General features: G+C 36.1%; 1 protein-coding gene across 2 annotated transcripts in view; it reads right to left on the bottom strand.

Annotated features, from left to right (window-relative positions):
* Positions 1–24871, bottom strand: part of ABCB7 (ATP binding cassette subfamily B member 7) — a 121918-nt gene that overhangs the window by 35825 nt on the left and 61222 nt on the right. For both annotated transcript variants that reach the window (XM_084788962.1, XM_084788963.1), the window contains exons 2-4: positions 24747–24824; positions 22467–22553; positions 8852–8971 (exon numbers count right to left, since the gene is read on the bottom strand). In XM_084788962.1, coding sequence (XP_084645088.1) covers positions 8852–8971; positions 22467–22553; positions 24747–24824 — 285 coding nt within the window. The remainder of the gene's footprint in view (positions 1–8851; positions 8972–22466; positions 22554–24746; positions 24825–24871) is intronic.

Raw genomic sequence — 24871 nt, 5'->3', positions numbered from 1 at the left:
TTTCCTGTTTGGTACATAAAGAATATAGAGATCACTCTTATGCTCAAAATTGTTAAAGCTAGACTGAATAGCACAACTTTTCTTGGATCTAACAGAGAATTGAAATCAGAGGGCTATCTGTCACCACAAAACTTGAGAGATAAATGTGTGTACAAAATCAAAACTTTGAGGGAGAAGCTATATCTATAACCAACAAAACAAAACAAAACAAAACAAAACCCACAGGTAAACGTAAAGTGGAATTGATGGAGACAGGGAGGACTATACCAAGAGATGAGACTCTACTTCCATGACTTGTAAGTCATATTATCTATGAAAATATACTGAGGCTGATTGACTCAATTAGAGAAAATGTTGACTTTGGATCACAGTCTTGGAGCTTTCCATTTATGATTGTTTGGCACTACTGGGCTTTGGCTTGTGACGATAAGTACATCATGGTGGGTGTACGCAGTGGAACAAACTACTCAACTCATGAAGGCCAGGAAAGAGAAGGAGAGTGGCGGGATAAAAGGGAAGAGGGATCGAGATCACATATGATGAGAAGATTTCCAAATAAACTGTAACTCTTAAAAGTTCAACCATATTCCAGTGATGCCATAGCCTGGGGAACAAGCCTTCAATATCAAGCATTACAAGAGAAAAAAATTCCCTCATTATTTAAAGTAGGGTGAGGGGTAAAGGTAAAAGTTTTGACATATGCCCAGACTATTGAGTTCTCATTAACAAAGTCTTGCCTCAAGGGAAATTACTGAGTTTTATAAATATATAATAAGCCCTGAAGATGGGAGATACCCACATCTACCTCTCAAGCCTTCCTGTCTAACCTAATGGCAGAGGTGAAAGCTGAGAAGCAATTGTATAGGCCACATCAAAGGGTCAGAAACTCATTCCATGATCATAAGATTATAGAAGTATTTTCTCTAAACCACCTACAACCACATCATTAGAGTTCCTTCACAATAGCAAGGGATTACACTGAAGAGTCTTCAACTCAAGGAGAGATGGCTCAGTAATTAAGAGCACTTGTTGGTCTTGTAGGGGACCTGGGTTCTGTTCCCAGCACTCATGTGAGAGTCACAAAAATCTGTAATGCTAGTTTCAGGAGATTCAACTCCTTCAAGCCTCTTGCAGGCACCAGGGCTACACACGGTGCACATAAACATACAGATAAAATACTCATACTAATAAAATGCAAAGAAACAAATCTTTCTTAAAAAGAACACTCTAGTAAAGACCAAAAACAAAGGGTTAACAAAAAAATGATTTTAAGAAAAAGGGGCTAGAGAGATGGATTACTTGTTGCTCTTCCTGATGGACCAGAGTTCAGACTCCAGTACCTGCTTTGCTCCTTCATGGGCATATACACACATATAGAGTTCACTTACAGAGTTACATTGATATAAAAATATTTTTAAAAAAACTATTAAAACAAGAGGAGACAAAATAGGAAATTTTAGCTGATATGTACAGCTACAACAGACCACAGACAATTTCTACCTATATAAATATAAAACGTCACACTAAAGGCCTATTTACCTACCTTTTGCTCAACATATCATATTCAGATTTCCAAAACAAAATTACAACGCATGCTAAAGGCAATAATGAAAATCCAAATAGTCAAAATAAGCACTAGAACAAGACTTAGATAGTTCTGGCCTTAAACTTATAAGCCCTCTTGCTTCAGCCTCCCAAACAACTGAAATCACAGCCCTGTAGCACCAGGCCAGACTTCAAACAATACATTTAAAATTATTAATATGTTAAAGGCTTGTTTCAGTGGAAAAAAAAGACTGCATATAAGAACAGATGGGTAATCTATGAAGAGAGAAAAGACCGTCCATAAAGAAGAACCAAAAGGTTAGACTAGAAATGAAACATACTATAACACATAAATATTCAATGGGCTAATTGATAGGCATGACACAATAAAAAATTTAGTGAACCTGAAGACATGGTTGAATAGAAACTTGACAAAGTGAAATGGAGAAAGCAAAAATAATGGGAAAAAAGTAGAAGAGAATATTCAAAACTGTGGGACGGTTTCAAAAGCTGTTACACATACAACAAGAATATTATGATAAAATAGAAAAAGAAATATATGATGTCATAACAGTTAATTTTTTCCCAAAATTATTCACATTAAACCAGAGATATAGAAAGCTTATAGAACAAGCAGGAGAAATAAAATCTACACCATGGTCTATCACATTCAAACCACAGTAAATCAAAGACAAAGATAAGTCAAAATAAGCTGAAGGAAGCTGGGCAAGGTGGGGTTTGCTTTTGACCCTAGCACTTGGGGAGGAAGAGGCAGGCGGATCACTGAGCGTTCAAGGTCAGCCTGATGAGTCCAGGACAGCCAGGGCTACACAGAAAAACCCTGTCTCAAACCCCATCCCCAGCAAAAAAGAAGAAGAAGCTGAAGAAAAAACACTTTACCTATAGAAGAACAGATAGAAATAACACTGGGCTTTTCTTCTGAAAGCATTCAAACAGAAAGACAGTGAAGTAAACTACATAAATTGTAGAGTTAAATAAAACCCACAATCTAGAATTCTGCACCCAGTGAAAATTTCCTTTAAAAATGGAGGAAAAATGCTTTGCAAAAAGTAAAATTTGAAGGAATTAATTGTCATGATCTGTGGCTTCTAAGAACTATTTTTAAAAGTTTATCAAAAAGAAGAAAAGTGATAGAGACCAAATCTTTAAAGGAAAGTAAAACATTTATAAGAGAAAAATAAATTCATGTAATACAGTCATTTGTTTTTATTATTTAACCTTAAATATATCAGATTCTTCAAAATAATACAATGTATTGATAATCAGAGCTCATGAATAAAGAAAATGAAGGAGAATAATACATAAGAGATAGAAGGACTGCACTGGAAATACTATTCTTTATGCTACCCATGCAACAGCACAATGTTATATTATATGAAAGTAGACTTAGATTAGCTATAAATGTTTAGTATCAGCTCGACAGTCAACAGAAAACAGTGTTACATGTACGGTCAATATTAATTAAAAAATAGCAAAAATGGTCAGAGTGGATTAACAAGCACCTTGACCCAACTTTAAGTATAAACACAGAATGGATTAAAGGAAAATAGAGGAATGTATACCATAGTAATAGTAATCAAAATTAATTTTTAAAAACTAGTAATTTTATTGATCTTAAAAAACAATATTTATATTAAGAAAATATAACAGAAATAAAGAGGGCCACTGTCATAATGACGTGAACAATTCTAAAACACATGACAATAGTAATGTGTACATGTACACACTTAACAAAAACTAAAAATGGTTGAGGTAAATACTGATGGACAGCAAGAAATAAATGGAAGAATCCTCTATTAAAGTTGGAGACTTTCAGAACCACTTCATTAGTAATTAATTGAAACAAGAGGCAGAAAATAAATAAGGATATGGATGGAATAATCAATCATTTGTGTCTAAATGACATAAAAATACTCCATCAAACAATAGTAGAATACACATTCTTCTCAAGCTCACGAAATCATTCACCAAAATAAACAACATTCAAGGCCAAAACTAAATCCTAACAAATTAAAAAGAATACATATCACATAAAGTATGCTCTTAGATAACAATAAAGTTAATCTTATATATCATATATAAAATGATAGCTGGCATATTTCAGAGTAACCAATACACTCCTACTAGTACATAGATCAAAAAAGTTTCAAAAATTTGAAAGTATTTTGAACTATATAGAATAAAATTACAGGCTGGAGATAAAGCTTAGTGGGTAGATAAAGCTTGTTTAGTGTGCATGAAGGCTTGCCTTCCATTCTCTGTACTGAATAAACTGAGCAGTTGGGAGGTGGAACCAGGAAGATCAGAAGTTCAAGGCCAGCCTTGGCTAAATTGTGTATTGGAGGTCAGCCTGAGCCACAGGATACCCTGTCTCAAAATCCCAAAACAAAACTAAACAAAAATTGAATTTATAATTTATCATTATTTGTAAGATACAGAGAACTAATACAGGGGAATTTATGTAATTCAAAGCATACATTATAAGAGCTAATCTGAATGGCATTCAAACTGAGAATGTTTGTGAACCCAACACTAAAAAACCTAGACTATATAGAGGTTAGGGAAAATTAGCATATAATGGGACCTATATTAGTACAAAGTATTCATAAGTCAAAGTATACAATCAGTTTTAAAGAAAAACAAATAATCATGGGGTGATTTTTGCAAATCAACTGTGAAACAACTGTACTAGTGCTAAGAAGGAAACCAATCATCATTCTTTAAAATGATTTATGTATTTTTCTTTTATGTGCACTGGTGTTCTGCCTGCACGTATATCTGTGTGAAGGTGTCAGATCTTGGAATTACAGTTGTGAGCTGCCATGTGGGTGCTGGGAATTGAACCTGGGTCCTCTGGAACAGCAGTTAGCACCCTAAACCACTGAGACATCTTTCTAGCACTCCCACCTTCCAATCGTCATTTTTAAAAGATTTTGAAGATTGGTCACTTGTAGAAACTAGAAATGTCTAGATTGGTCATTGATACTTCTATGCTCTAATGCCATTACTTGCTCATGCTGGTGAGGACAAGAAGCAAGGAGAACACTCCTCCATTGCTGGTGGGAGTGTAAACATATATAGCCACTATGGAAATAAATATAGAAAATTCAATATAGAAATCAATAATCAATATAGAAAATCAGAAAATCCACCTTATAACCCAGGCATAGTCAGGCATGGTTGGCACACACCTGTAATCCCAGCACTCAGAGAAGCAGAGGCAGGAGGATCGCTGTGACTTTGAGGCCAGCCTGGTCTACAAAGTGAGTCCAGGACATCCAGGGCTACACAAAGAAACCCTATCTCAAAAAACAAAACAAAACAAAACAAAACAAAACAAAACAAAAACCAAACCAACCAACCAACCAACCAACCAACCAACCAAAAAAAGACCCAGGCATATACCCGCCCATATACCACTATTTGGCATATACCCAAAGAATGCTCAATCCTACCACAAGGATAAGGATAGACCAGATACCTAGGGGAGAACCAAACAAGACTTGAAAAAGAAATAATGAAATGATTCGTAATGATGTTCCCCTATACTCATAGATCACTGGCTTGTCCAGTCATCATCAGAGAGGCTTCCTCCAGCAGCTGATGGGAACATGATGCGGAGACCTGTGGCCAGACATTATATTGAGGCAGGGGGAGGGAGAGTTTAAATTGGAGGTCTCCAGTAGGTCCTTTCCCTGGAGCTTGGGGAACCCCATGGAAAAGGGGGAGGAAACATTGTAGGGAGTCAGAGGGGAGAGATGACACCACAAGCACACAGCCCACAGAATGACCTAAGCAGAGCTCAGAGACATAGGTCTGAGCTAGGTCCTTTGCATATATGCTATGGTTGTATAGCTTGGTGTTTTTGAGGGACTCTACAATGGGAGCGTGTGTGTCTCTGACTCTTTTGCCTGCTCTTGGGAGTTTTCCTCCTATTGTGTTGCCTTGTTCAGCTTCAATATGAAGACTTTTGCCTTGTTTTATCATGTTCGGTTGTCTCCTGGAGGTCAGTTCTTTTCTGAAGGGACTTGGAGGGGGCTGAATCTGGAGGAAGGGTAGGTGGGAAGAAGCTGGGAGGAGCGGAGAGAGGGGAAACTGGTTGGGATGCATTGCATGAGAAAAGAACCTATTTTCAATTTAAAAAGCTAAAAAGAAAAAAAAAGAAAAAGAAAAGGAAAGGAAAAGTGTTTTCTATATGCTATTTTCCATAGGCACTCATAATTTCCATCCACCTGTTCCTTTTCCAGGGCTAAGAAGAATCAGACATACTTTTAAAGTGTTTCTCTGTAGATTTTTGTTTACCTCTAGTTAGCTTGCAAGAATTTGGAACAGTAATTTCTATTCTATGAATTCCATTTGTTGACTAAAGACTCAAATAATGGCATTCTAAAAATACTTTAATCTTCAGCGATGTTAGCTTAGCTAGATTTCACACCTTGATATTGACCTGTCACTAAGCAACAGAAATCTGTATTTTGAAGGACTAGAATTCACTCTAAAAATAAACCCTAGTGTAAATGTCATTACTGAAGACTCCTCCCTTTAGCTAGACTAATTAGTCATGTTCTGACCTGCCCTCTTCAATTCACAAGAAAGTCCAGAAAACCATCTGCTTTTTACTTGTTAACAAGGTACTTATATTCAGCTAATAAAGAAATGAAGACCAGTGCATTAATTTTGCCTTGAATAAGAGCTCAGAATCATCTTTCTCCTTAATAATTTGTACGTAAAGGATAATCCAGCAACCAACACTGTGCTGAGATGTACATGAAAGTTAAAATTTTCAACATTTAGCTGGGCGTGGTGGCACATGCCTTTAATCCCAGTACTTGGAGGCAGAGGCAGGTGGACCACTGTGAGTTTGAGGCCAGCCTGGTCTACAAAGACTCCAGGAGAGCCAAGGCTACACAGAGAAATCACGTCTGGAAAAACTAAATCTTAAAAAAAAAAATCAACATTAGCTACCAAATTAATATCTCGTATTGTTCTCTATTCAACTTAAATAAACACAGTAAAATATGGACTCATGATCTGCTGCTCAATAGCTTGTTTTAAGGACATTCTTTCTTCAAGAATGGGTCCAATTCTGTGGGAGGGTCCTCAACAGAGCCCACAGCTGACAGCTGTGAGAGTTAAGAGTCTGGCTATGGTTTTATTTCATCATTTCACTTACTTAGCTTTTCTTTCTGTTTACTTCTGTATGGAACAGAGGTTCTGTCCTCAGTTGTCTTGTTTGTTTGTTTGTTTCCTTCTTTTTCTGTCATGTTTGTTTCTTTCATAATCCCCTTAGTTTGTAATCTTTCCACTATCATCTCTATTTCTCCAACCCTGGGCTGTCTCCTGAGCTTGCCTAGCAACTGTGTCACTAAATGAGCTGCTCTCTATCGAGATGTTCTGTTAGCATCTCAACACACCCAAAATGTTTATCTTCATTCTACAAAGATTTGGCTTACTACCTACTTCTGTTGAAAGCATTATCATTCTTGCATCCCTGATATCATCTTTGATTTTCACTCCTGAAAACCAATCTGTTGCTAAGTCTTCATTCTACTTCACAATATCCCTGACATCTTTCCCTCTAATAACTGCTTTACTACCAACCATGATTTCAGTATAGTCTGCTGTTACTTCTTACCTAGACTATTACTTGTTGCAAAAATAGCTGATAAATATTTGCCATATGAAGGCATGGGAAAGATGGATGGTACCCTAGAGGAGATGTCTTACTACTTTAATCAATCTTCTACAACAGAGCCAGATTAGTTTCTTGCCATATTAGTGTGCTTACTCAGTATTGAAGCTCTTATTTGTTACATTATGAATTTCTTTCTTTATGGTTAAGGTATTTCATGTTAGGAACTTTCTCTCTCTAAACTTACTTCCATTCCTTTGAAGCATCATCCTTTCAATGCAGCCAAAATGGATGATGCACTTTTCCACATATACTGTATGTTCTTACTAGGCCACTGTTCGAAATATCTGTTATTCTCTAAAAATGTGACTTACACGGGACTGTAAGCGATGCCATTTCCTATGCAAAATCTTTCTTTTTTTTCTTTTTTTTCTCCTTTATTAATTTATTCTTGTTACATCTCAATGGTTATCCCATCCCTTGTATCCTCCCATTCTTCCCTCCCTCCCATTTTCCCCTTATTCCCCTCCCCTATGACTGTTCCTGAGGGGGATTACCTTCCCTGTATATGTTCATAGCGTATCAAGTCTCTTCTTGGTAACCTGCTGTCCTTCCTCTGGGTGCCACCAGGTCTTCCCGTCCAGGGGACATGGTCAAAGGTGAGGCACCAGAGTATGTGAGAAAGTAATATCCCACTCTCCACTCTACTGTGGAGAGTGTTCTGTCCATTGGCTAGATCTGGGTAGGGGTTAAGGCAGCAAAATCTTTCTTGAATCCTCACCATGGGAGTTGTTCCTATCTTTCCTCTAAAACCCCACAACAGTAGAATGGTACTTTTAAAATTCATTTATAAGCATCTTGTCTTAGTAATAAAATAAAATAATCGCCTTGCCCCTGTATGATTTGAGGGAAGAAATGTTCTTTATCTACATGCCTCATTTACACTTGAATACCTATACTCTGGTTTCTCTTCAGATTGTATGAATCTTTTAACTTTTACATTTGAATAACATACAGTGAATATCAAAACAAGATTTTGTATACATTCTCAATATATTTCAGGGCATGGGAAAGAATGGGCAAATAAAAGGACACATACATTTAAAACTGAGGGGGGTCTCTAAAATATCTTGAGGGTCTCTATACTTACAGCACTGAAAGCACTCTATTTTATGGCTGTTTATCTTCCTTTCGATGCTACCCCCTTGAAGTTAAGTTCTTATTTGGCAGTTACGGCTATGGATGTGTTTTGTCTTCTCCTTTTCAATTCACCAGAAATGTGTTTAAAATAAGCACCAGAAAGGCTCTGAGAAACTTCTTCCAACCAATGTTTCTGCATCTTATATACTTGTTTTAGGAGTGAATACCATTAAGTTAAGACTATCAGATTTAAGTGGAGCCAGTGGCAGATGGCTTTTATCCCAGATAGTCAAGGCTACACAGAAAAACCCTGTCTCAAAAAAAGACTACCAGACATGATTAGAAAATCTACATTCCAGTATTATACACATTCTGCTCAATGAGTGAAATAATTATGCAAAACAATGAATGTCCTAAAAGGTGACCACATTCCACTGGGAGTAACTTGTTTAACTAACCCACAGTTGATCACTACAAAAAGTTATAGTATCTTTTAACGAAGCATGTCCTTACCTTTGCACCACCCAAAAACCCCAGGGAGATGGCAACTCTGGCTCGTAGATCTGGCCTGTCTTTGGGCCACACATAAGAAAGCATTGCCTTAATGATTTTTCTGGTATCAACGTCTTTTAGCTGTTGAAAGAGAGAAAGCAAAGCAGTAATGCCATTTCAAATGTAAACAACTTTCTCTAAATATATCATAATGAAATTATTATAGTATATCCATCCATTCATTCATTCAATCAATCATAAGTGTGTGTGTGTGTGTGTGTATGCAAAGCAAAGCATGCATGTGGAAGTTAGAAGACAATATTCAAGAATCAGTTCTTCATTTTGACCAAGCGGGTCCCTGGAATTGAACTTAGGTCCTAAAGTTTGGTAGCAAATGCCTTTTCCCACTGAGCAATCTCATTATCTATAACTAAACTTTAATAATGCATAATTATATAAATATCTAAGAAATACATGAAAATATTACAAACATAAATTTCATTCTGAATCTAAGGTCAATATTTTAAAATTCGAGAAGTTTTAGAGAAAAAAAGAAAGGAGGTCAACTGCTTTTAAAATGTTACCCATTTTTGGACTGGGGATGTGGTTCAGTTGGTTGAGTGCTTGCCTAGCATGAAGAGATCCCAGATCTGATTTTCCTTCCTTCCTTTCTTTCTTTCTTTTTTCTTTTCCTTTTTTCCCCTGGAGACAGGGTTTCTCTGTAGCCTTGACTGCGCTGGACTTACTTTATAGACCAGGCTTGCCTTGAACTCACAGAGATCTGCCTGCCTCTGCCCCCCAAGTACTGGGATTAGAGGTGTGCAGCACCAATACTGCCTCTGCCTCCCAGAGTGCTGGGACCAAATCTGATTTTCATCTCTACATAAAACTGGGCATAGTGGGCCATGCCTGTAATCTCAATCCTAGTATTCCAGACATGGAGATAAGAAGAATAGAAGCTCAAGTCACACAGCAAGTTCAAGGCCAGCACCCCCTGCACACACATACACAAACACACACATACACATTTTACTCAAATTTCTTCAACTTCTTACTTTCATCTGCATACTTCTAAAAGAGTTATTTAGTAGTGGTATGGGAACACGTTCCATTCTCTTTTTTTAACTATTAAGTAATAAAACATTACAGAAGTCTTAAAATATTTCTATAATCCCACTTTCTTAGTGATTTTTGCATTCCTAAATCCAAATTCATCATATGGAAGATTTACAGTACTGTGTTTAGGAAAGTAGGATTCTTGGTACTGACTATACTAATCAATCTGGCTCTTTCTCAGAAAATTGGGAATAGTGCTACCTGAAGACCTAGCTATTCCACTCCTTGGCATAAACCCAAAAGATGATCCACCACACAACAAGGACATTTGCTCAACTACGTTCATAGCAGCTTTATTTGTAAGAGCCAGATTGTAGAAACAACCTAGATGTCCCTCAACTGAAGAATGGATAAAGAAACTGTGCTACATTAACACAATGGAATACTACTCAGCTATTAAAAACAAGGAAATCTTGACATTTGCAGGTAAATGGATGGAACTAGAAATGATCATCCTGAGTGAGATAACCCAGACACAGAAAGACACACATGGTATGTACTTACTTATAAGTAGATGTTAGCCATATAGTGTACTATATGGCCACACTACAATCCACAGACCTAAAGAAGCTAAATAACAAGGAGGACTCTAGGAATAATGCATAATTCTCATTCAAAAGGGCAAATAGACACTAGAAGCAGCTGAAGAAAGAGAACAGGACGGGACTCACCATAGATATACTCTGAAAGATGATGCAACAGGGAATTGAAGCAAATGCTGAGACTCACAGCCAAACTTTGGGCAGGGAGTCTTATGGAAGAGTGTGCTTGTGTGTGTGTGTGGGGGGGGGGGCAATAGAAGGACCCGGAGGGGACAGGAGCTCCACAAGAAGACCAACAGAGCCAACAAATCTGGGCCCAGGGGAGCTGGGGGAGACTGGTGCATCAAACAAGAACCATTCATGGAGAGGACCTAAGCCCCCTTCTCCGATGTAGCCCATAGGCAGCTCAGTCTCCATAGTGTTCTCCTAGTAAGGGGAGCAGGGGCTGTCCCTGCAATGGACTCTGTTGCTTGCTCTTTGATCACTTCCCCCTGGTGGGAGGCCTTACCAGGCCACAGAGGAAGAGGATGCAGGCAGTCCTGGTGAGACTTGATAGGCTGGGATCAGTTGGTAGGAGAGATGGGCTCCCCATCTGAGGACTGAGGGGGGTTATGGGGGAAGAAGGAGGGAAGAAGGGAGGGTGGGACCAGGAGGAGACTAGGGAGGGGGCTATGACTGGGATATAAACAGAATTAACTAAAAAAGATTGTTTTTTAAAAAAATGTCAATGGTTTTGGTTCTTCTTAATCTGATCCAAATACAGCTCACATTATCTTTTTCATATGTTTCTAAGACTAAGACAATATTCCCAGTAAGTCTTTGGTTTTGGTTTCAGCTTTAGAGATAATTTTAAGAATCAAATTAATATTTCAGTGTGTGTGTGTGTGTGTGTGTGTGTGTGTGTGTGTGTGTGTGTGTGTGTGTGTGTGTTGCATGCCCATGTGTACATATGGGTGTGTGTGCTTGGGCACTGTTATGTGGAGGTCGGAGGAAGGTGTCTAAAGTCTCCTCTGTTGCATCCTGCCTGATTCTTTTGAGGAAAAGTCTCTTTGTAAAACTGGAGTTTACTTTTTCTTTTCTGTCAGGCTGGTAGCTACCATTATCTAGAAAGCCTCCTCTCTCTTCTCCCCATAGCACTGGCAAGTACAGAAGCTGGCCTGAGGATACATGGATGCTTGGATCCAGACTCAGGTCTTCATGCGTGTACATCAAGTACTCTTAATCATAAGCTATCTCTCCAGCTCCCCAGATTCATACTTCCTGAAGCCAAAATAAAGACATCAATACACACACATTTTCCAAATCTAAATATTATTAGTTGGCAAAACAATCCCCATTTTAAAAAATGAAATACTAGCTCAATGTCTAGAAAAGAAAAACGACTTCTTTTCTGTTAAGGGTTTACAGTAGTGAGCACTAAGTACACTATTAGTGGGAAAGATGCTGAAATCATTTATCTGGAAAGCGATTTCATATCTAATGGAAGCATAAAATAATTCTGTCCTCTGTGCCCAAATATCCACTTTCTGAGAACTTCTGCTAAAAATATACTGAATACTTTATTCTAACTTGAGTCTATTTTACCTGAAAAGTCTTGAACCTGTCACTTTCTTTCCCTATTCAATCACTAATATAATCCAAGTTATCATTAACTCTTAAAAAACCCCACTGTAATATCCTCCCAACTTGTTTCCATGTATCCACTCTATTCCCTATATAGTAAGTTCACCCTACAATCAAATACCCTTTCTAGCTTAAAGCCCTCATGGCTGTGAGTTTGAGGCCAGCCTGGTCTACAAAGTGAGTCCAGGACAGCCAAGGCTACACAGAGAAACCCTGTCTCGAAAAACCAAAAAGAAAAAATAAAACAAACAACCCCCCCAAAACCCCAAAAATATACCCATCCCACCCTGCAATCTCCTTAAACCTGTTAACCACTTTCGGCAACACAGAAGCATTTATGTAACGAAGTTACCTCTAACACTAGTCAGAATCCTTTTTCTGTTTTTTTTTTCTCATAGATCATGATTTCTTTCTTTGAAAGTATCTTTTTCAGTCAGAAACTACATCTATATGGCTAGCCTCAAGGCAAGGGCATCTGCCACCAAGCCTAATGAAGATGGTTTGATCCCTGGAATCCACATCGTTAAAGTTAAACTACCAATCTCTGCAAGTTTGATCTCTGAAATCTACATAAAGGAGAACTATCAACCTCTACATGTTGTCCTCTGATCTTCACAGAGGCACCAGAGCATGCACAACCCCAATTAATAAATTAATGTTTAATTAACTGTTTTTAAAAGGCACCCTTGGTTACATAGAGTCCATAGCCAGTCTGGGATACATGAAAGATGAAAGGGAGGGAGGGAGGGAAGGTGGGAGGGAGAGTGGCAAAGGAGAGACAGATGGATGAAAAGGAAATGGAGAAGGAAGTAAAGAGAAGAAAAGAAGGGGGAAGAAACGTGTGTGCCTGTGTGCGAGTGTGCGTGTGTGTGTGTGTGTGTGTGTGTGTGTTTAGTATACAATTATTTGACTGACATCTGTTTCTACTAGAACACAAATTCCATTTCAACATTAACTCTATTTTATATTCATAGTTATAACCCAATAGTAAGCGGAATGGCTGACATATAGTATGTATTTGGTTAATACTGAATGAAGAATACATACTCATACACTTTATAGAAGGGGGACTACGTGCTGAAAGGAAAGGGTTTACAAAAAGGAAGACAATGACATAAGGGAGTGTAGTAGTTGAGGAAAATAAAGATATCATGTTTTTTTCTCATATGAATAATTTATATTTAAATGTGTTATGTCAGTATAGGTCTACACATATGAAAGCAGGAGAGCTGCTTGGCGAAAGGAAAGGGACCAGCAAGAGGGGAAGAGACGTTGATATAGAGCAAGTGAAAGCCATGCACAGTGAGATACGTGTAGCAGCAGAGTCTCCTAGTGAAACTCGTTATTCTGTATGCTGAGTACAAATAAACTTTTAATAAAGAAAACATTATACCAGAGTTAAACTGAAAAATTTCAAGTACCAAGAAGGAAACAAAAATTTTGCTTTAACAATATTTATGCCTTGGCTGTTTTAATAGAAACAAAGTTAGAACAATAAATACCCCAAACACATTAACAACAGTAGCTCAAGTGAAGAGAATAACTGATAATAAAATTGTTCACGTTATACAAAAACAGAAGAACTACCATCCTAAGTAAGCTGCTTCAACTCCTTCAGCCGGTCAGAATATGAACTGCTGAAAGTATAGTCTTGTGCTCTATTTTACACATACACACATGCTCATGACTTAGTAAGGCATTTTAAAAAGAAACGAGGCAGTAATTTTAAAATTCACTTTTTTCCAATTGAACGATCACAAAATAAATATAATTTAATGCATTATAACACAAACTGGGGCATTTCAATCACTTTCCCATTTCACAAGTTTTGTCTGCCTTATTTTTCTTGATGGAGTAATGGGGGAAAAGGCCTTGTTTCCACATATCTTTAGAAACATTCCCTCCTGTCAAAACCTTCTACAACACACCCCAGAAATTTTTCAATAAGGACACAGAGAAGTTACGGCTAAGAGCAAGAAAATTATTCTAGTTGGCTTAATAGTGCATAAAATGTCACCACTTCATTTAACAAAATGGGTCTGAAGTTGTGTAATCATGCATTATGAGTCCATTAAGCTGTAAAGGACATGACTTCAGTTAGAGTTTAGAGAAAGCATAAAGTTTGAAAAATGACTTTTTCAAAAAGTACAGGCCAAATCAAAAAAGCATTTCAGATCCTGAGACACAGTTTTAAAGAATTTTAAACAACTTATTCCCACTGCATCAGAGAAAATAAAATCGGAGGCCTTCATATAAATCCTGAAAGATAATATACCACCTTCCAAAAAGTACCAGCTAATTCATCTTAGACAACCAGTAGTAATCCTGAAAAACAAATAGGTTTTATCTACAGCTAGAAAGAGATCAACTTATAGCTTTAAAACCAACTTATCACCTTTATATCAGTTATATTGTCACCTCAACTCAGTTGAGTATAAACAGATAATACATAAATAGTATAAATATAGCATACATACCCCTTTAAGATCACATTCTTAAAGAAAGGGTGAAAAATGTAATTATCAAGATGATGACAAATTGGTCTTTGAAAAACGTGAGATAGTGCTTACCACCAAATCTGATACCCGAGTTTAATCCCAGGAACCCACATGGTAAAAGGAGAGAACTGGCACCAGGCACAAGTGGTCCTCTGACTTTCACTTATCTCATGGGACACAGACACACATAGACATGCACAGACAGAGACAGGTACATACATACAAATACTAACATAATAATAAAAGGATTTTTTAAAGATGAAAAATACTTTCTAAGGAGTAACTTAATAGAATATGGGAAAAAATCAAGCAACAATTAAAGGAAATGAAAGGGTAAAAGTTGTTGAAGTAATTGATGATATTCTAACAGGTTTTCTTTTTCTTTTCAGGAAAAGTGAAGTAAGTATTTTATTTTAAACTATAATATTTTGGGGCTGTGAATAGTATATTTTAATTGTTTTTAAATTTAATTTATTCAGATTACATCTCAGTTGTATCTTCCCATTCCCCCCTCCTTTCCTCTTTCACCCTATTCCCCTCCTCTAGGTCTGTGACAGAAGGGGACCTCCTCCCCCACCATATGATCACAGCCTATCATGTCTCATCTTGGTAGCCTGCTTATCCTTTCTCTGAGTGCCACCAGGTCTCCCCACCAAGGGGAAGTGGTCAAATAGGGAGCACTGGAGTTCATGTCAGAGTCAGTCCCTGCTCTCCACACAATTTTCTTTTAGCATCTCCTATACTATGAAATGAAATGAACTATGCAATTCGTTTTCTAACATAATTTTCACAATAGGATTTAAAAGCAGTATTTTAAAATATAATATTGGAGGTAGAGGCAGGAGAATCATGAGTTGGAAACCAGCCTAGGCTTTCTAGTGAGATTTGATCTAAAAAGTAAAAAATGGGAAGTCAAACAAAATGCAGTGATGACTATAACAGGACAGCAAAAGCTCTCTTAAGGTTGAGTGCTATAGAAATCTATTTTAAAGAGCTACAAACATAGGAGTGCATCTCCTTTCCTCCACCAGTACAAGAATGCATACAATGTGGCCTTCTTGTTATAGCTAAATAGCTTCAAATTTAAAATGTGGAAATGATACTTAAGCTTCATTATATTGCAAAACTAGTATTGAGTATGAGACTCAACAGGCATTTAGAAGCTGCTTCTGCTTAAAAAAAAAAAAAAAACAACTGATTATTTGGGCCACAGCATAACTGAAAACAGAATGCAAGTTTGGTAATTCTACATTCATTTTATGTCTCTTTTACGTGGCGGACTCCTCAGACTTTTGCCTCTGTATAGGCATATGAAGTGCCCACCTAACTCAGCTCATCATTCTTCAAAATCGTTTTTTCAAAAAATTAGTTCACAAGAAAAATATTGAAAATGTCAGAGAGCTAACCAAAGTGATGAAAATAACCAAAACCAAGATGGCCCAGGGGGTAAAAATAAAGAGATACAGTTTTCAGAAATATAAACTTGACCAATATTTTAAAAAAGACTCAGTAAACATTCATTCAATTAATTTATGGCTTCATTTTAACACACGTAAGCACAAACTCATATTATTGAAGTACATGCAATATTTGATTTATTAAATCACTACAAGTTTTGACAGTTTTTTCTTTTTTATTCTTTTTTAAATTAATTTATTCATATTACATCTCAATGGTTATCCCATCCCTTGTATCCTCCCATTCCTCCCTCCCTCCCGTTTTCCTCTTACTCCCCTCCCCTATGACTGTGACTGAGGGGGACCCCCTCCCCCTGTATATGCTTATAGGTTATCAAGTCTCTTCTTGGTAACCTGCTATCCTTCCTCTGAGTGCCACTGGGCCTCAAGTTTTGACAGTTTTAAATATTAATTTGGTATCAATACACTGCTTCATAAGCTTAACAAAGCTAGATTAGTAAAAAGAAATAAAGAAAGGAACATCTACTTGTACACAGGAAAACAGAACTGCCTAATAATCACATAGTGGACCCAAACCAAAGTCATGCATTTCCCTAAGACAGGAATACATTCTGAGAAATGTGTAGTTAGGTAATTTTGTTGTGTGGCTATCACAAAACGCATTTATAGAAACTTAAATTGTTTAGTGTCCTCTACACTTAAGCTCTCTAGTAAACCCCACTGTTCCTAGGCCAAACTCTTGTACAACATGTTACTGGACTGGATCTGCTCAGAAGTTATAATATAGTGGTAACTATATGTGTCTAAACATAGACTGATAAGGAAAATGTACCAGTTTTTGTTTGTTTGTTTTTTAACTATGGCATACCTGCACAAGGCACTTACTAAGAATGAAGCTTGTAGGACCAAGAAGTTGTTCTGGATAAGTCCGTGAATAAACAGTGAGTAGACGTGAAGAACTAGGAAATTACCAAATACTACTACAGATTATTAATACTCTACACACAATATAATAAATTTATTTAAAAGTTTCAATAATTAAGCCTGGCTTATTAAAACTTTTTACTTTATATGCTTTTCAATTTCTTGGAACTTTTGGGCTCATACTTCTTACATGGAATAGTATTCAGTATTGAATAACGATGTTATTCAACCTAACAGCAAGAGAGGGACCTCACGACCAAATGCACTATAAGAGAAGACCTACAGTTAAAAACTATGAAAAAGGCACAAGAACTTACAAATCAAAATATCTAACCTGGTTCACTTGGGAGAATTTTCAGATATTAAGTATAACTATACTAATAAATTCAATACATATTTTGCTTTTCAGGCAGCTTTGTATTGGTTGTCAAAAATGTTGTCAGGCACAGATAGCAAATGTTTCCACAAGGAGTTCAGTCATTTCAAGAGAATGCAGCCCACTGCAGTTTGACAAAATAAGAGTAAGAAATATGAAAACAGCATTTTGACAAAGGTAGTGGAATTATCCTTTTCTTAGCTGGTGAAGAATTTAAGAATCCTTGTCTTACAGACTTCTCTATTGTTAATTTTATTTATTTTTATTTTATGTGTATTGGGGTTTTGCCTGTATGTATGTCTATATGAGGGTGTGAGGTCCCCTGAAATTGGAGCCACAGACAGTTGTGAGCTGCCATGTGGGTGCTAGAAATTGAACCCAGGTCCTCTTTAACAACTGAGCTCTCTCTCTCCAGCTCCAGATATCTCTAAAAATGTTAATAGCATGAAATGTACTTACTTACAGACTCAAACTCAACATAAAATAAACTACTTATAGACAAAACTTTTAGTTAGGGAGGAAAACCCACCAAAACAAAACAGAACTGTGGAATATTCTCTGCTCTGTAAAATCTGGCATGTAGGCTGAATGTCATCTCCCTAAAGAACTAATTTAGTACTATTTCAGGGACAGACAAACCATTCAGGGAAGAAAACTGTCTCTTCAACCCAAGCTAAAGGCAACTTCAATTAAAGGAATAATTAAAACGGATACTTCTGTACTGTTAGAGATAACAGTGACTTGATAAAAGCGAGGTCAAAAGACAAGCAAGTTCAGTAGATGTCTAGCAGAAAGCTCCAGAGAGCAGGCAGAGAAGTCCTCCTACATTATTATAACTGTAATGAGTTTGGAATAGAAGTGGAAAATATAAACTGTCAGAAATGGCTTAGCAATTATTGTTATTTTTTCTTTACCTTGGGGTTTGTTTTCTAAGCTCTGTTAGTCAGAAATCTCAATAAAGAGCTTATGCAGTGCTGATGAGGACCCGAGGAAATGGACTGTGCTGCACAGATGGATTTGTACCTGACAGTCCATTTAATAACTTATAATAAAAAGTAACTAACAAGCAGACTGATGTTCCCATTGGACAGTCAGTGAGTTCTTTATCCCAAAAGTAAGGTAAGTTGATAAATCAAATGAAGATTCTTAGGCTACCTGATGATATATGAAAGCAGAGCGAGAAAACTGGCTCCACTGCTTTGTAGTCTCACTCATTTTGGCAAGCTTAGATATTATTTGACCATTCTTCTAATTTTTATTATTTCCTGATGCCTTTTCACATCTTCTGGTTATATCAAGATTTATGGTAAAGTTCTCTGATTGCTCTAGCAAGTGCCTCTTGGACTGTACCCTTTTGCTTTAGACTGTACCCAACCAAGGAGGAAATATTTCTAACACAAAAACAAAAACTACGAAGCAGAGTATTTAGTCAAAAGTATGTAGTCCTTTCATTGAGTTCAAATTATTTACTAACAGTGTCACCTTTATTATATTGGTAAATTGTCACATACTATTTTATCTCACAGAGAAGCTGGCTCTAGAAAAGGATTCCATCCCCAACACCCACACCCACTTCAGACCCAAGCATGTTTATGTCAAGTGTCCTCCAATCATCCAAAGGGAATGGCCCTGATAACTCTGTGACAGGGAGGGAAGACAACAAACAGCAAAGCAGCCCAAGAATAAGAAACACTGTGTCCTTGAAAACATCTAGAAGGTAAGCTATTTCCAGCAGAGGTTACTTGTTTATCCCACGATATAAAATGCCCGCAGTAAGAAAGAGAAACCAGAGGCTTAGCCATGGAGAGAAAGCTTAATCAGGAACTCTAGCTCACTGCCCCAACCTCTCTAATTGGTTTTTGTTTGATACTGTGTTTGATTTGACAATGTTATTTCTATCAGTTATTATTTGTTCTTTAATCTGAAGCCTCACCTGAGGGGGCACTCTATTCTCTCCACAATCTTCTCTATTGGAAACTCCAGCTGCCTGTTTTAACAGAATTTTCCCTTTTGATTTCTGAGCGTTTTGAATGCTTGATATGATATTTTGCTATGTATGTATCTGTGTGTGTGTGTGTGTGTGTGTGTGTGTGTGTGTGTGTATGTATATACACTGACCATCTACCTATATATTTACTTACATACTCTTGCCATCATTCTTTTATTGTGGCTTGCTATACACTAAATGAGCTCACTCATTCAAAACTAAGAAAAAATATGTCTCTTGCAGATCATTCTTCTGACCATATAGAACAAGCAGAAAGGTATTACTACATATTTAAATGTAGGAGTAAAGATCCCCAATTCTGGCTGGCAAGATGGTTTAGTGAGTAAATATACTTGCTATACAGGCCTGGCAATCTGTGTTAAATCTCACACAAATAAAAATGAAAACGAAACACTACACAAGGCTGTCCTCTGACTTTTACATGTATTGCATGTAGTCATACATAGTAACACAAAAATAAATTATTTTTAAAATATCAACTCTTTTTTAAAAATCTCAATATTCTATTATAAAACTATTCACTCACCTATTTTAAAAAGCAGATTTTCAAACACCAAAACCACCATTCCCTTTTCACAAACCCTTTATGACAGCCATAACAGTAATTGTTAAGCTTCATGCCTTGAATCCCAGGCAGAGAAAGGTGGATCAATGTGAGTTTGAGGCCAGCCTGGTCTACAAAGTGAGTACAGGACAGTCTAGATGATATAGAGAAACCCTGTCTTGAAAAACCAGTATATATATTTGTAGAAATTAATTTAAAAAATCAAGCTGTAAATGTTTCAGTTAGTTTTCAAAGTAAAATTTATCATTTGTTATGCTGGTAAACATTCTATGTAGTAGTTTATATATTCTGTAATCTCAACATAAACTTTTAAAAGTTAAGGTTCTTATTATAGCGCGCGAGCGTGTGTGTGTGTGTGTGTGTGTGTGTGTGTGTGTGTGTGTGTGTGTGTGTGTGTGTGTGTGTATGTATGTGCACAGAGGCCGGAGGACAACACAAAGGATGCCAGGCTTAATAGCAGACAACTTTACATGCTGAGCCATCTTATTGGCCCAGACAGATACTTTATAAATGACTGCACTGTGAATGAGAAAGGCCTTAGAATCTTACACTATAATAGTAACTAATATTTACTGAGTACCTCCTATATGCTGGATGCTATTTAAGAGCTTTAACACAGTGAGTAGAATTACCTCATTTAAATTCCTTCTAGTATGATTATTAACCCCATTTAACAGAACCCAAAGCATCCAGAGTTTCAGGATTTGTTCAAGGTTCCATTAGAAAGTGATGGAGCCTGGATTCAAATCTACTGTAGCTCCAGGGATGAGGCTTTCAACAATAATATACTATGTCTCTTTTTTTCCCCATTTGACCACTAAGTCCTATTCCTATTATTGTATGACTCCATTTATCCAACAAAGCTAAAGTTATACAAAGATAATAGGACAAAAAGAGCTGTGAAGAGTGACATAAAATATTATAGTTACAACCCTGACTCAAAAAATATTATAGTTACAATTTATTTGTTTTCATTTTCTGAAAAGAAATTATCTTAAAGTTTATCCTGTGTCATTTTTAAATGCACCAATATAAAAATTTTATTCTTAGATGAGAAAATATTGTCAACACTTAAACAGCTTAAGAGAAGTTCCTGCTTTTCATTTATTTGTCAACATATTTTCAGTCATAGTTAGAGCATTATTAGCAACTATCCTTAAGAGTCCTTACTGACAGATGATCTTCAAAAATGACAAATATCATGCCAAAGGGTAACACATGGATAAGCAACTATCACAATTTGCTTGACTTTTTAAAAATTCTATCATATTATACTGTGTTAGTTCCAGAGACAGCCATGAGGGTTAGTGATATATACAGAAATGGAAATGAATGCAATGTGCCTTGAGTTACTTGAAAGTAAAGAGCAACACTAGACATCAAGAAAACGGAAAAGAAATTCTCACCAACTAGCCACTATCAATAAAATAACTCACATTTACTTATACCTATAATTTCAGATCACTTTTCATATAACTTTGTTTCCTTAACTCATTGCTACTTTAAAATTCCACATGTCTATATGAGAAAATGAGATAGGGAAGGGGCAGGAAGGAAGGGAAGGAGAGATAAAGAGAGGGAGGGAGGGGGACAAGGAGAAGGGAAGAGGAAAAGAGACCAGATGGAGAAATATGTAAGAGTTCTCTGTGACATTTTCACTCACTTATAGTCCAAATAAATCTTTTTTATTTCAGTGGTTCTCATGTTTAACATGTCTAAATAATAATAATAGTAAAATGTTAAAGAATATCAATAATAGCTGGACCATGTAGATAGAAGATTTACCATGAAGCTAACTAATATTCTAAGATCTAAGCATATAAAGGGGAAACACTGACCTACACACACACAGTCTATAAAGACTAACCTAATCTTCTTACTTATTTATAAGGCTAGGTTACATAACAAAGTCACTTAATGCTACCTTAGAGAACTGAAACACTTAGAACAGGCATGGTAGCACCCACCTGTAAACCAGTGTCTGAGAGAATTAATCAGGATGATCTTGAGTTTGAAACCAGAATGAGATGCACAGTAAAACTGCCACAACAAATCAAAGCAACAATAACAGCAAACACAACAACAGGACACTGAAGTTGATGAATAAACTTTCCCCTTCTCAGTGAATAATAAAAGATTTTTTTTTTTTGGTTTTTCAAAACAAGGTTTCTCTGTGTAGTCTTCGCTATCCTAGAAAATGCTCTGTAGAGTAGGCTAGCCTCAAACCCATAGAGATCCTCCTGCCTCTGCCTCCCAAGTGCTGGGATTAAAGGCATGTACCACTACTGCCTGGCTCGATAAATAATTTCTAAAATTTTAATCAACCATGACTTTTTGTTATAAGTTTAAAAACCCTCATCTGTATAATATTAACCTATTTATGTGGGATTTTTCTACATGAGAAAGCATCATTAAATAAGCCAATCAAAAAGTATTAGAATATGCTAATGTTAAAGATACATCTTCCACTCAAGTACAATCATCAATAAGAAAGCCCAGTTAATTGTCATTCACTCCTTAAGAATTAGTTTTTAAAGTTAGTATAAAATAGTAAGAATATTCTTACCCCTTCTTTGGGGTCTGTGTGGAGTCCTCCTCCTGCGTGCCCATGCCAACATGTTCTCTTTTCTATCAATGGCCATGCCTGGAGAGCCTAATTAAAAATGATGACAAGCACTCTATTTATTAGGTATTACAGAACTTTAGATGTTGTCTTAAATCTAATTTAAGGACTATCCTTAAAATAAATTCAAGGGTATTGCATCTAGACTGGCATAGAAGCAAAATACTTTTGAAATCAGCATACAGATACATTTATACAAAGAATATTTAAATATAACACTCAAATTACTTTCTCTAAATAGTGTATAAAATTAGCTTAAGTGATTTAGCTAACACTAGTTTTTCTAATTTACCCTGACTCCCTTTCTGTCACTCACTATAATGCTGTAAGCAAACAAGCAAGGCATAGCATATTTAATGATTTATATCTCACTTGCTTTCCTTGCATAGACATTTTTATAATTATTATAATTAAGTTTACATGACTGATCCTTTATCTTATTATTGTGTCTTACATACATATTTAGAATAAAAGCATTTTAATACTTAATCCCTTATGCTCTAATACTTTGCATACATGTTTTTTCTATTGCACAGTAAATTTCTTAAAATTAAGAACAATACTTTTTGAGTCATTTTTATTTCCTATGGTACATACCATGGTATCTTATATAAAAGCAAAGTAGATTTCAATGCTTTCTGGATTCACTTAGAAAATAAGAGCTACATAAACTCTCCCTAGTAGCTTTACATAACATCTTACTTATTATAAAAATTTCAAGTGTTTCAATATTATTACTAAAGTCAGAGATATATAAAGTAAAATCATTTGAGAACACAAAAGAACTAACAAGATAAAATCATTTGGGAAAATGTAAGACTTAATAATATAATGAAAATTCGGCCTAATATTTAGATTTTTATAAATGTATGATTTATTTATTAATTATTATGTATACAGTGGTCTGCCTGCATGTACACCTGCAGGCCAGAAGAGGGCACCAGATCACATTGTAGATGGCTGTGAGCCACCATGTGGTTGCTGGGAATTGAACTCAGGACCTCTGGAAGAGCAGTCAGTGCTCTTACCCTCTGAGCCATCTCTCTAACCCCACATTTAGATTTTCTAATATTGAAAGTTTTCATGATTAAAAATACTAAATGACATAAATAGATTAATGATGTTTTTACATTATTCATAACAATCAATAATTAATGAACAAGAGCATAATTCTTTACAAAACTAATATATATTGATACTATATACAGCGTAACAGTATCAGCTTAGAGCCAAGGTATAAAAATAGTGCATTCTTGTTATTATTAGTGAGAAACAAAAAACAATTGTCATAAATATATTATCAATTTTACGATCAACACTTGTAAAGCATTTTGTATGAGGAAAACATCAAGGGGTGATTTTTATTCTGACAGCATCTTCTTCTGACATTTCTCCTCTAAAACGCTAAGTAGCAAGTTTTAGCAAGGGTTCTGGTGAATATCACACAAGATAATGAGGTCCTCAATGAAGCAGAAGACCGAAATATAAACCAATTTAGTGATATTTTAGATAATGAGAAGACTGAACATATTTTCTACTTAAAGATTTAATTTAATAGTGGCAAACAAATTCATTTGTACAGTTTTTGCATAAATTAGAACAAAGCTTTGTGCCTTAATGACAAATAATTACTAAATGGGGAAAAACAAAATTCCCAGGATGTAAATGGCCTTCTAACTTTTGTTCTTTTTCTATCACGGAGATTTACATGTCTCATTTTGAAGCAGTGGGGATTATAAAAGATATCTTTCACGTAACTTAACAATGAAAAATGGCCCTCATCAATATTTAAACTCAGCATTACTTATCCTAAGGGCTCTAACAAACTTAAAATCCCTTGGCATTCTACCATCTGAACATCTTCTAAAGTAAAGGAACTTTACACACTGGAAAAATGGCAATATCCCATGTATCAGATAAATTAGGATAAATTTGGGTGTCAACAAGCTGCCGTTACATTTATAAAAGCTTTCTGAAAATGTTACTGTAGTTGGCACTGATTTCAAGGGATACAGACAGATTTTTGCAGTGGTAGAAAAAATACCAAGATTTCTTTCTGTATCCCTACTAGAAACATCTCTTCCTGCCAGTATTTATAAAAAACATGAAAGGGAAAGTATTTGGGAATGTAAAATATGTAGTAAATATGCAGCATAAATTGGTAAATGTTCCATGGCTTGCACACTTTTCTTACTAGATATAGAAATGTTGGCTAAATCTTACCTTTGTAGCATCTAGTAACTGTCTTGAATTGTCTTTTCCCAATCTCTGCCATGTAGTACTTTTTAATGATTCTGTAGTCTGTTGAAAAGATTAAAAAGTAAAGATAGAGTGTCAAGAGTGGACAT

Source organism: Acomys minous (assembly GCF_964271855.1).
Source record: "Acomys minous genome assembly, chromosome: 7".
NCBI lineage: Eukaryota > Metazoa > Chordata > Mammalia > Rodentia > Muridae > Acomys > Acomys minous.
Note: the sequence above shows the minus strand (reverse complement) of the source record. Positions and strands in the feature narration are given on the sequence as shown.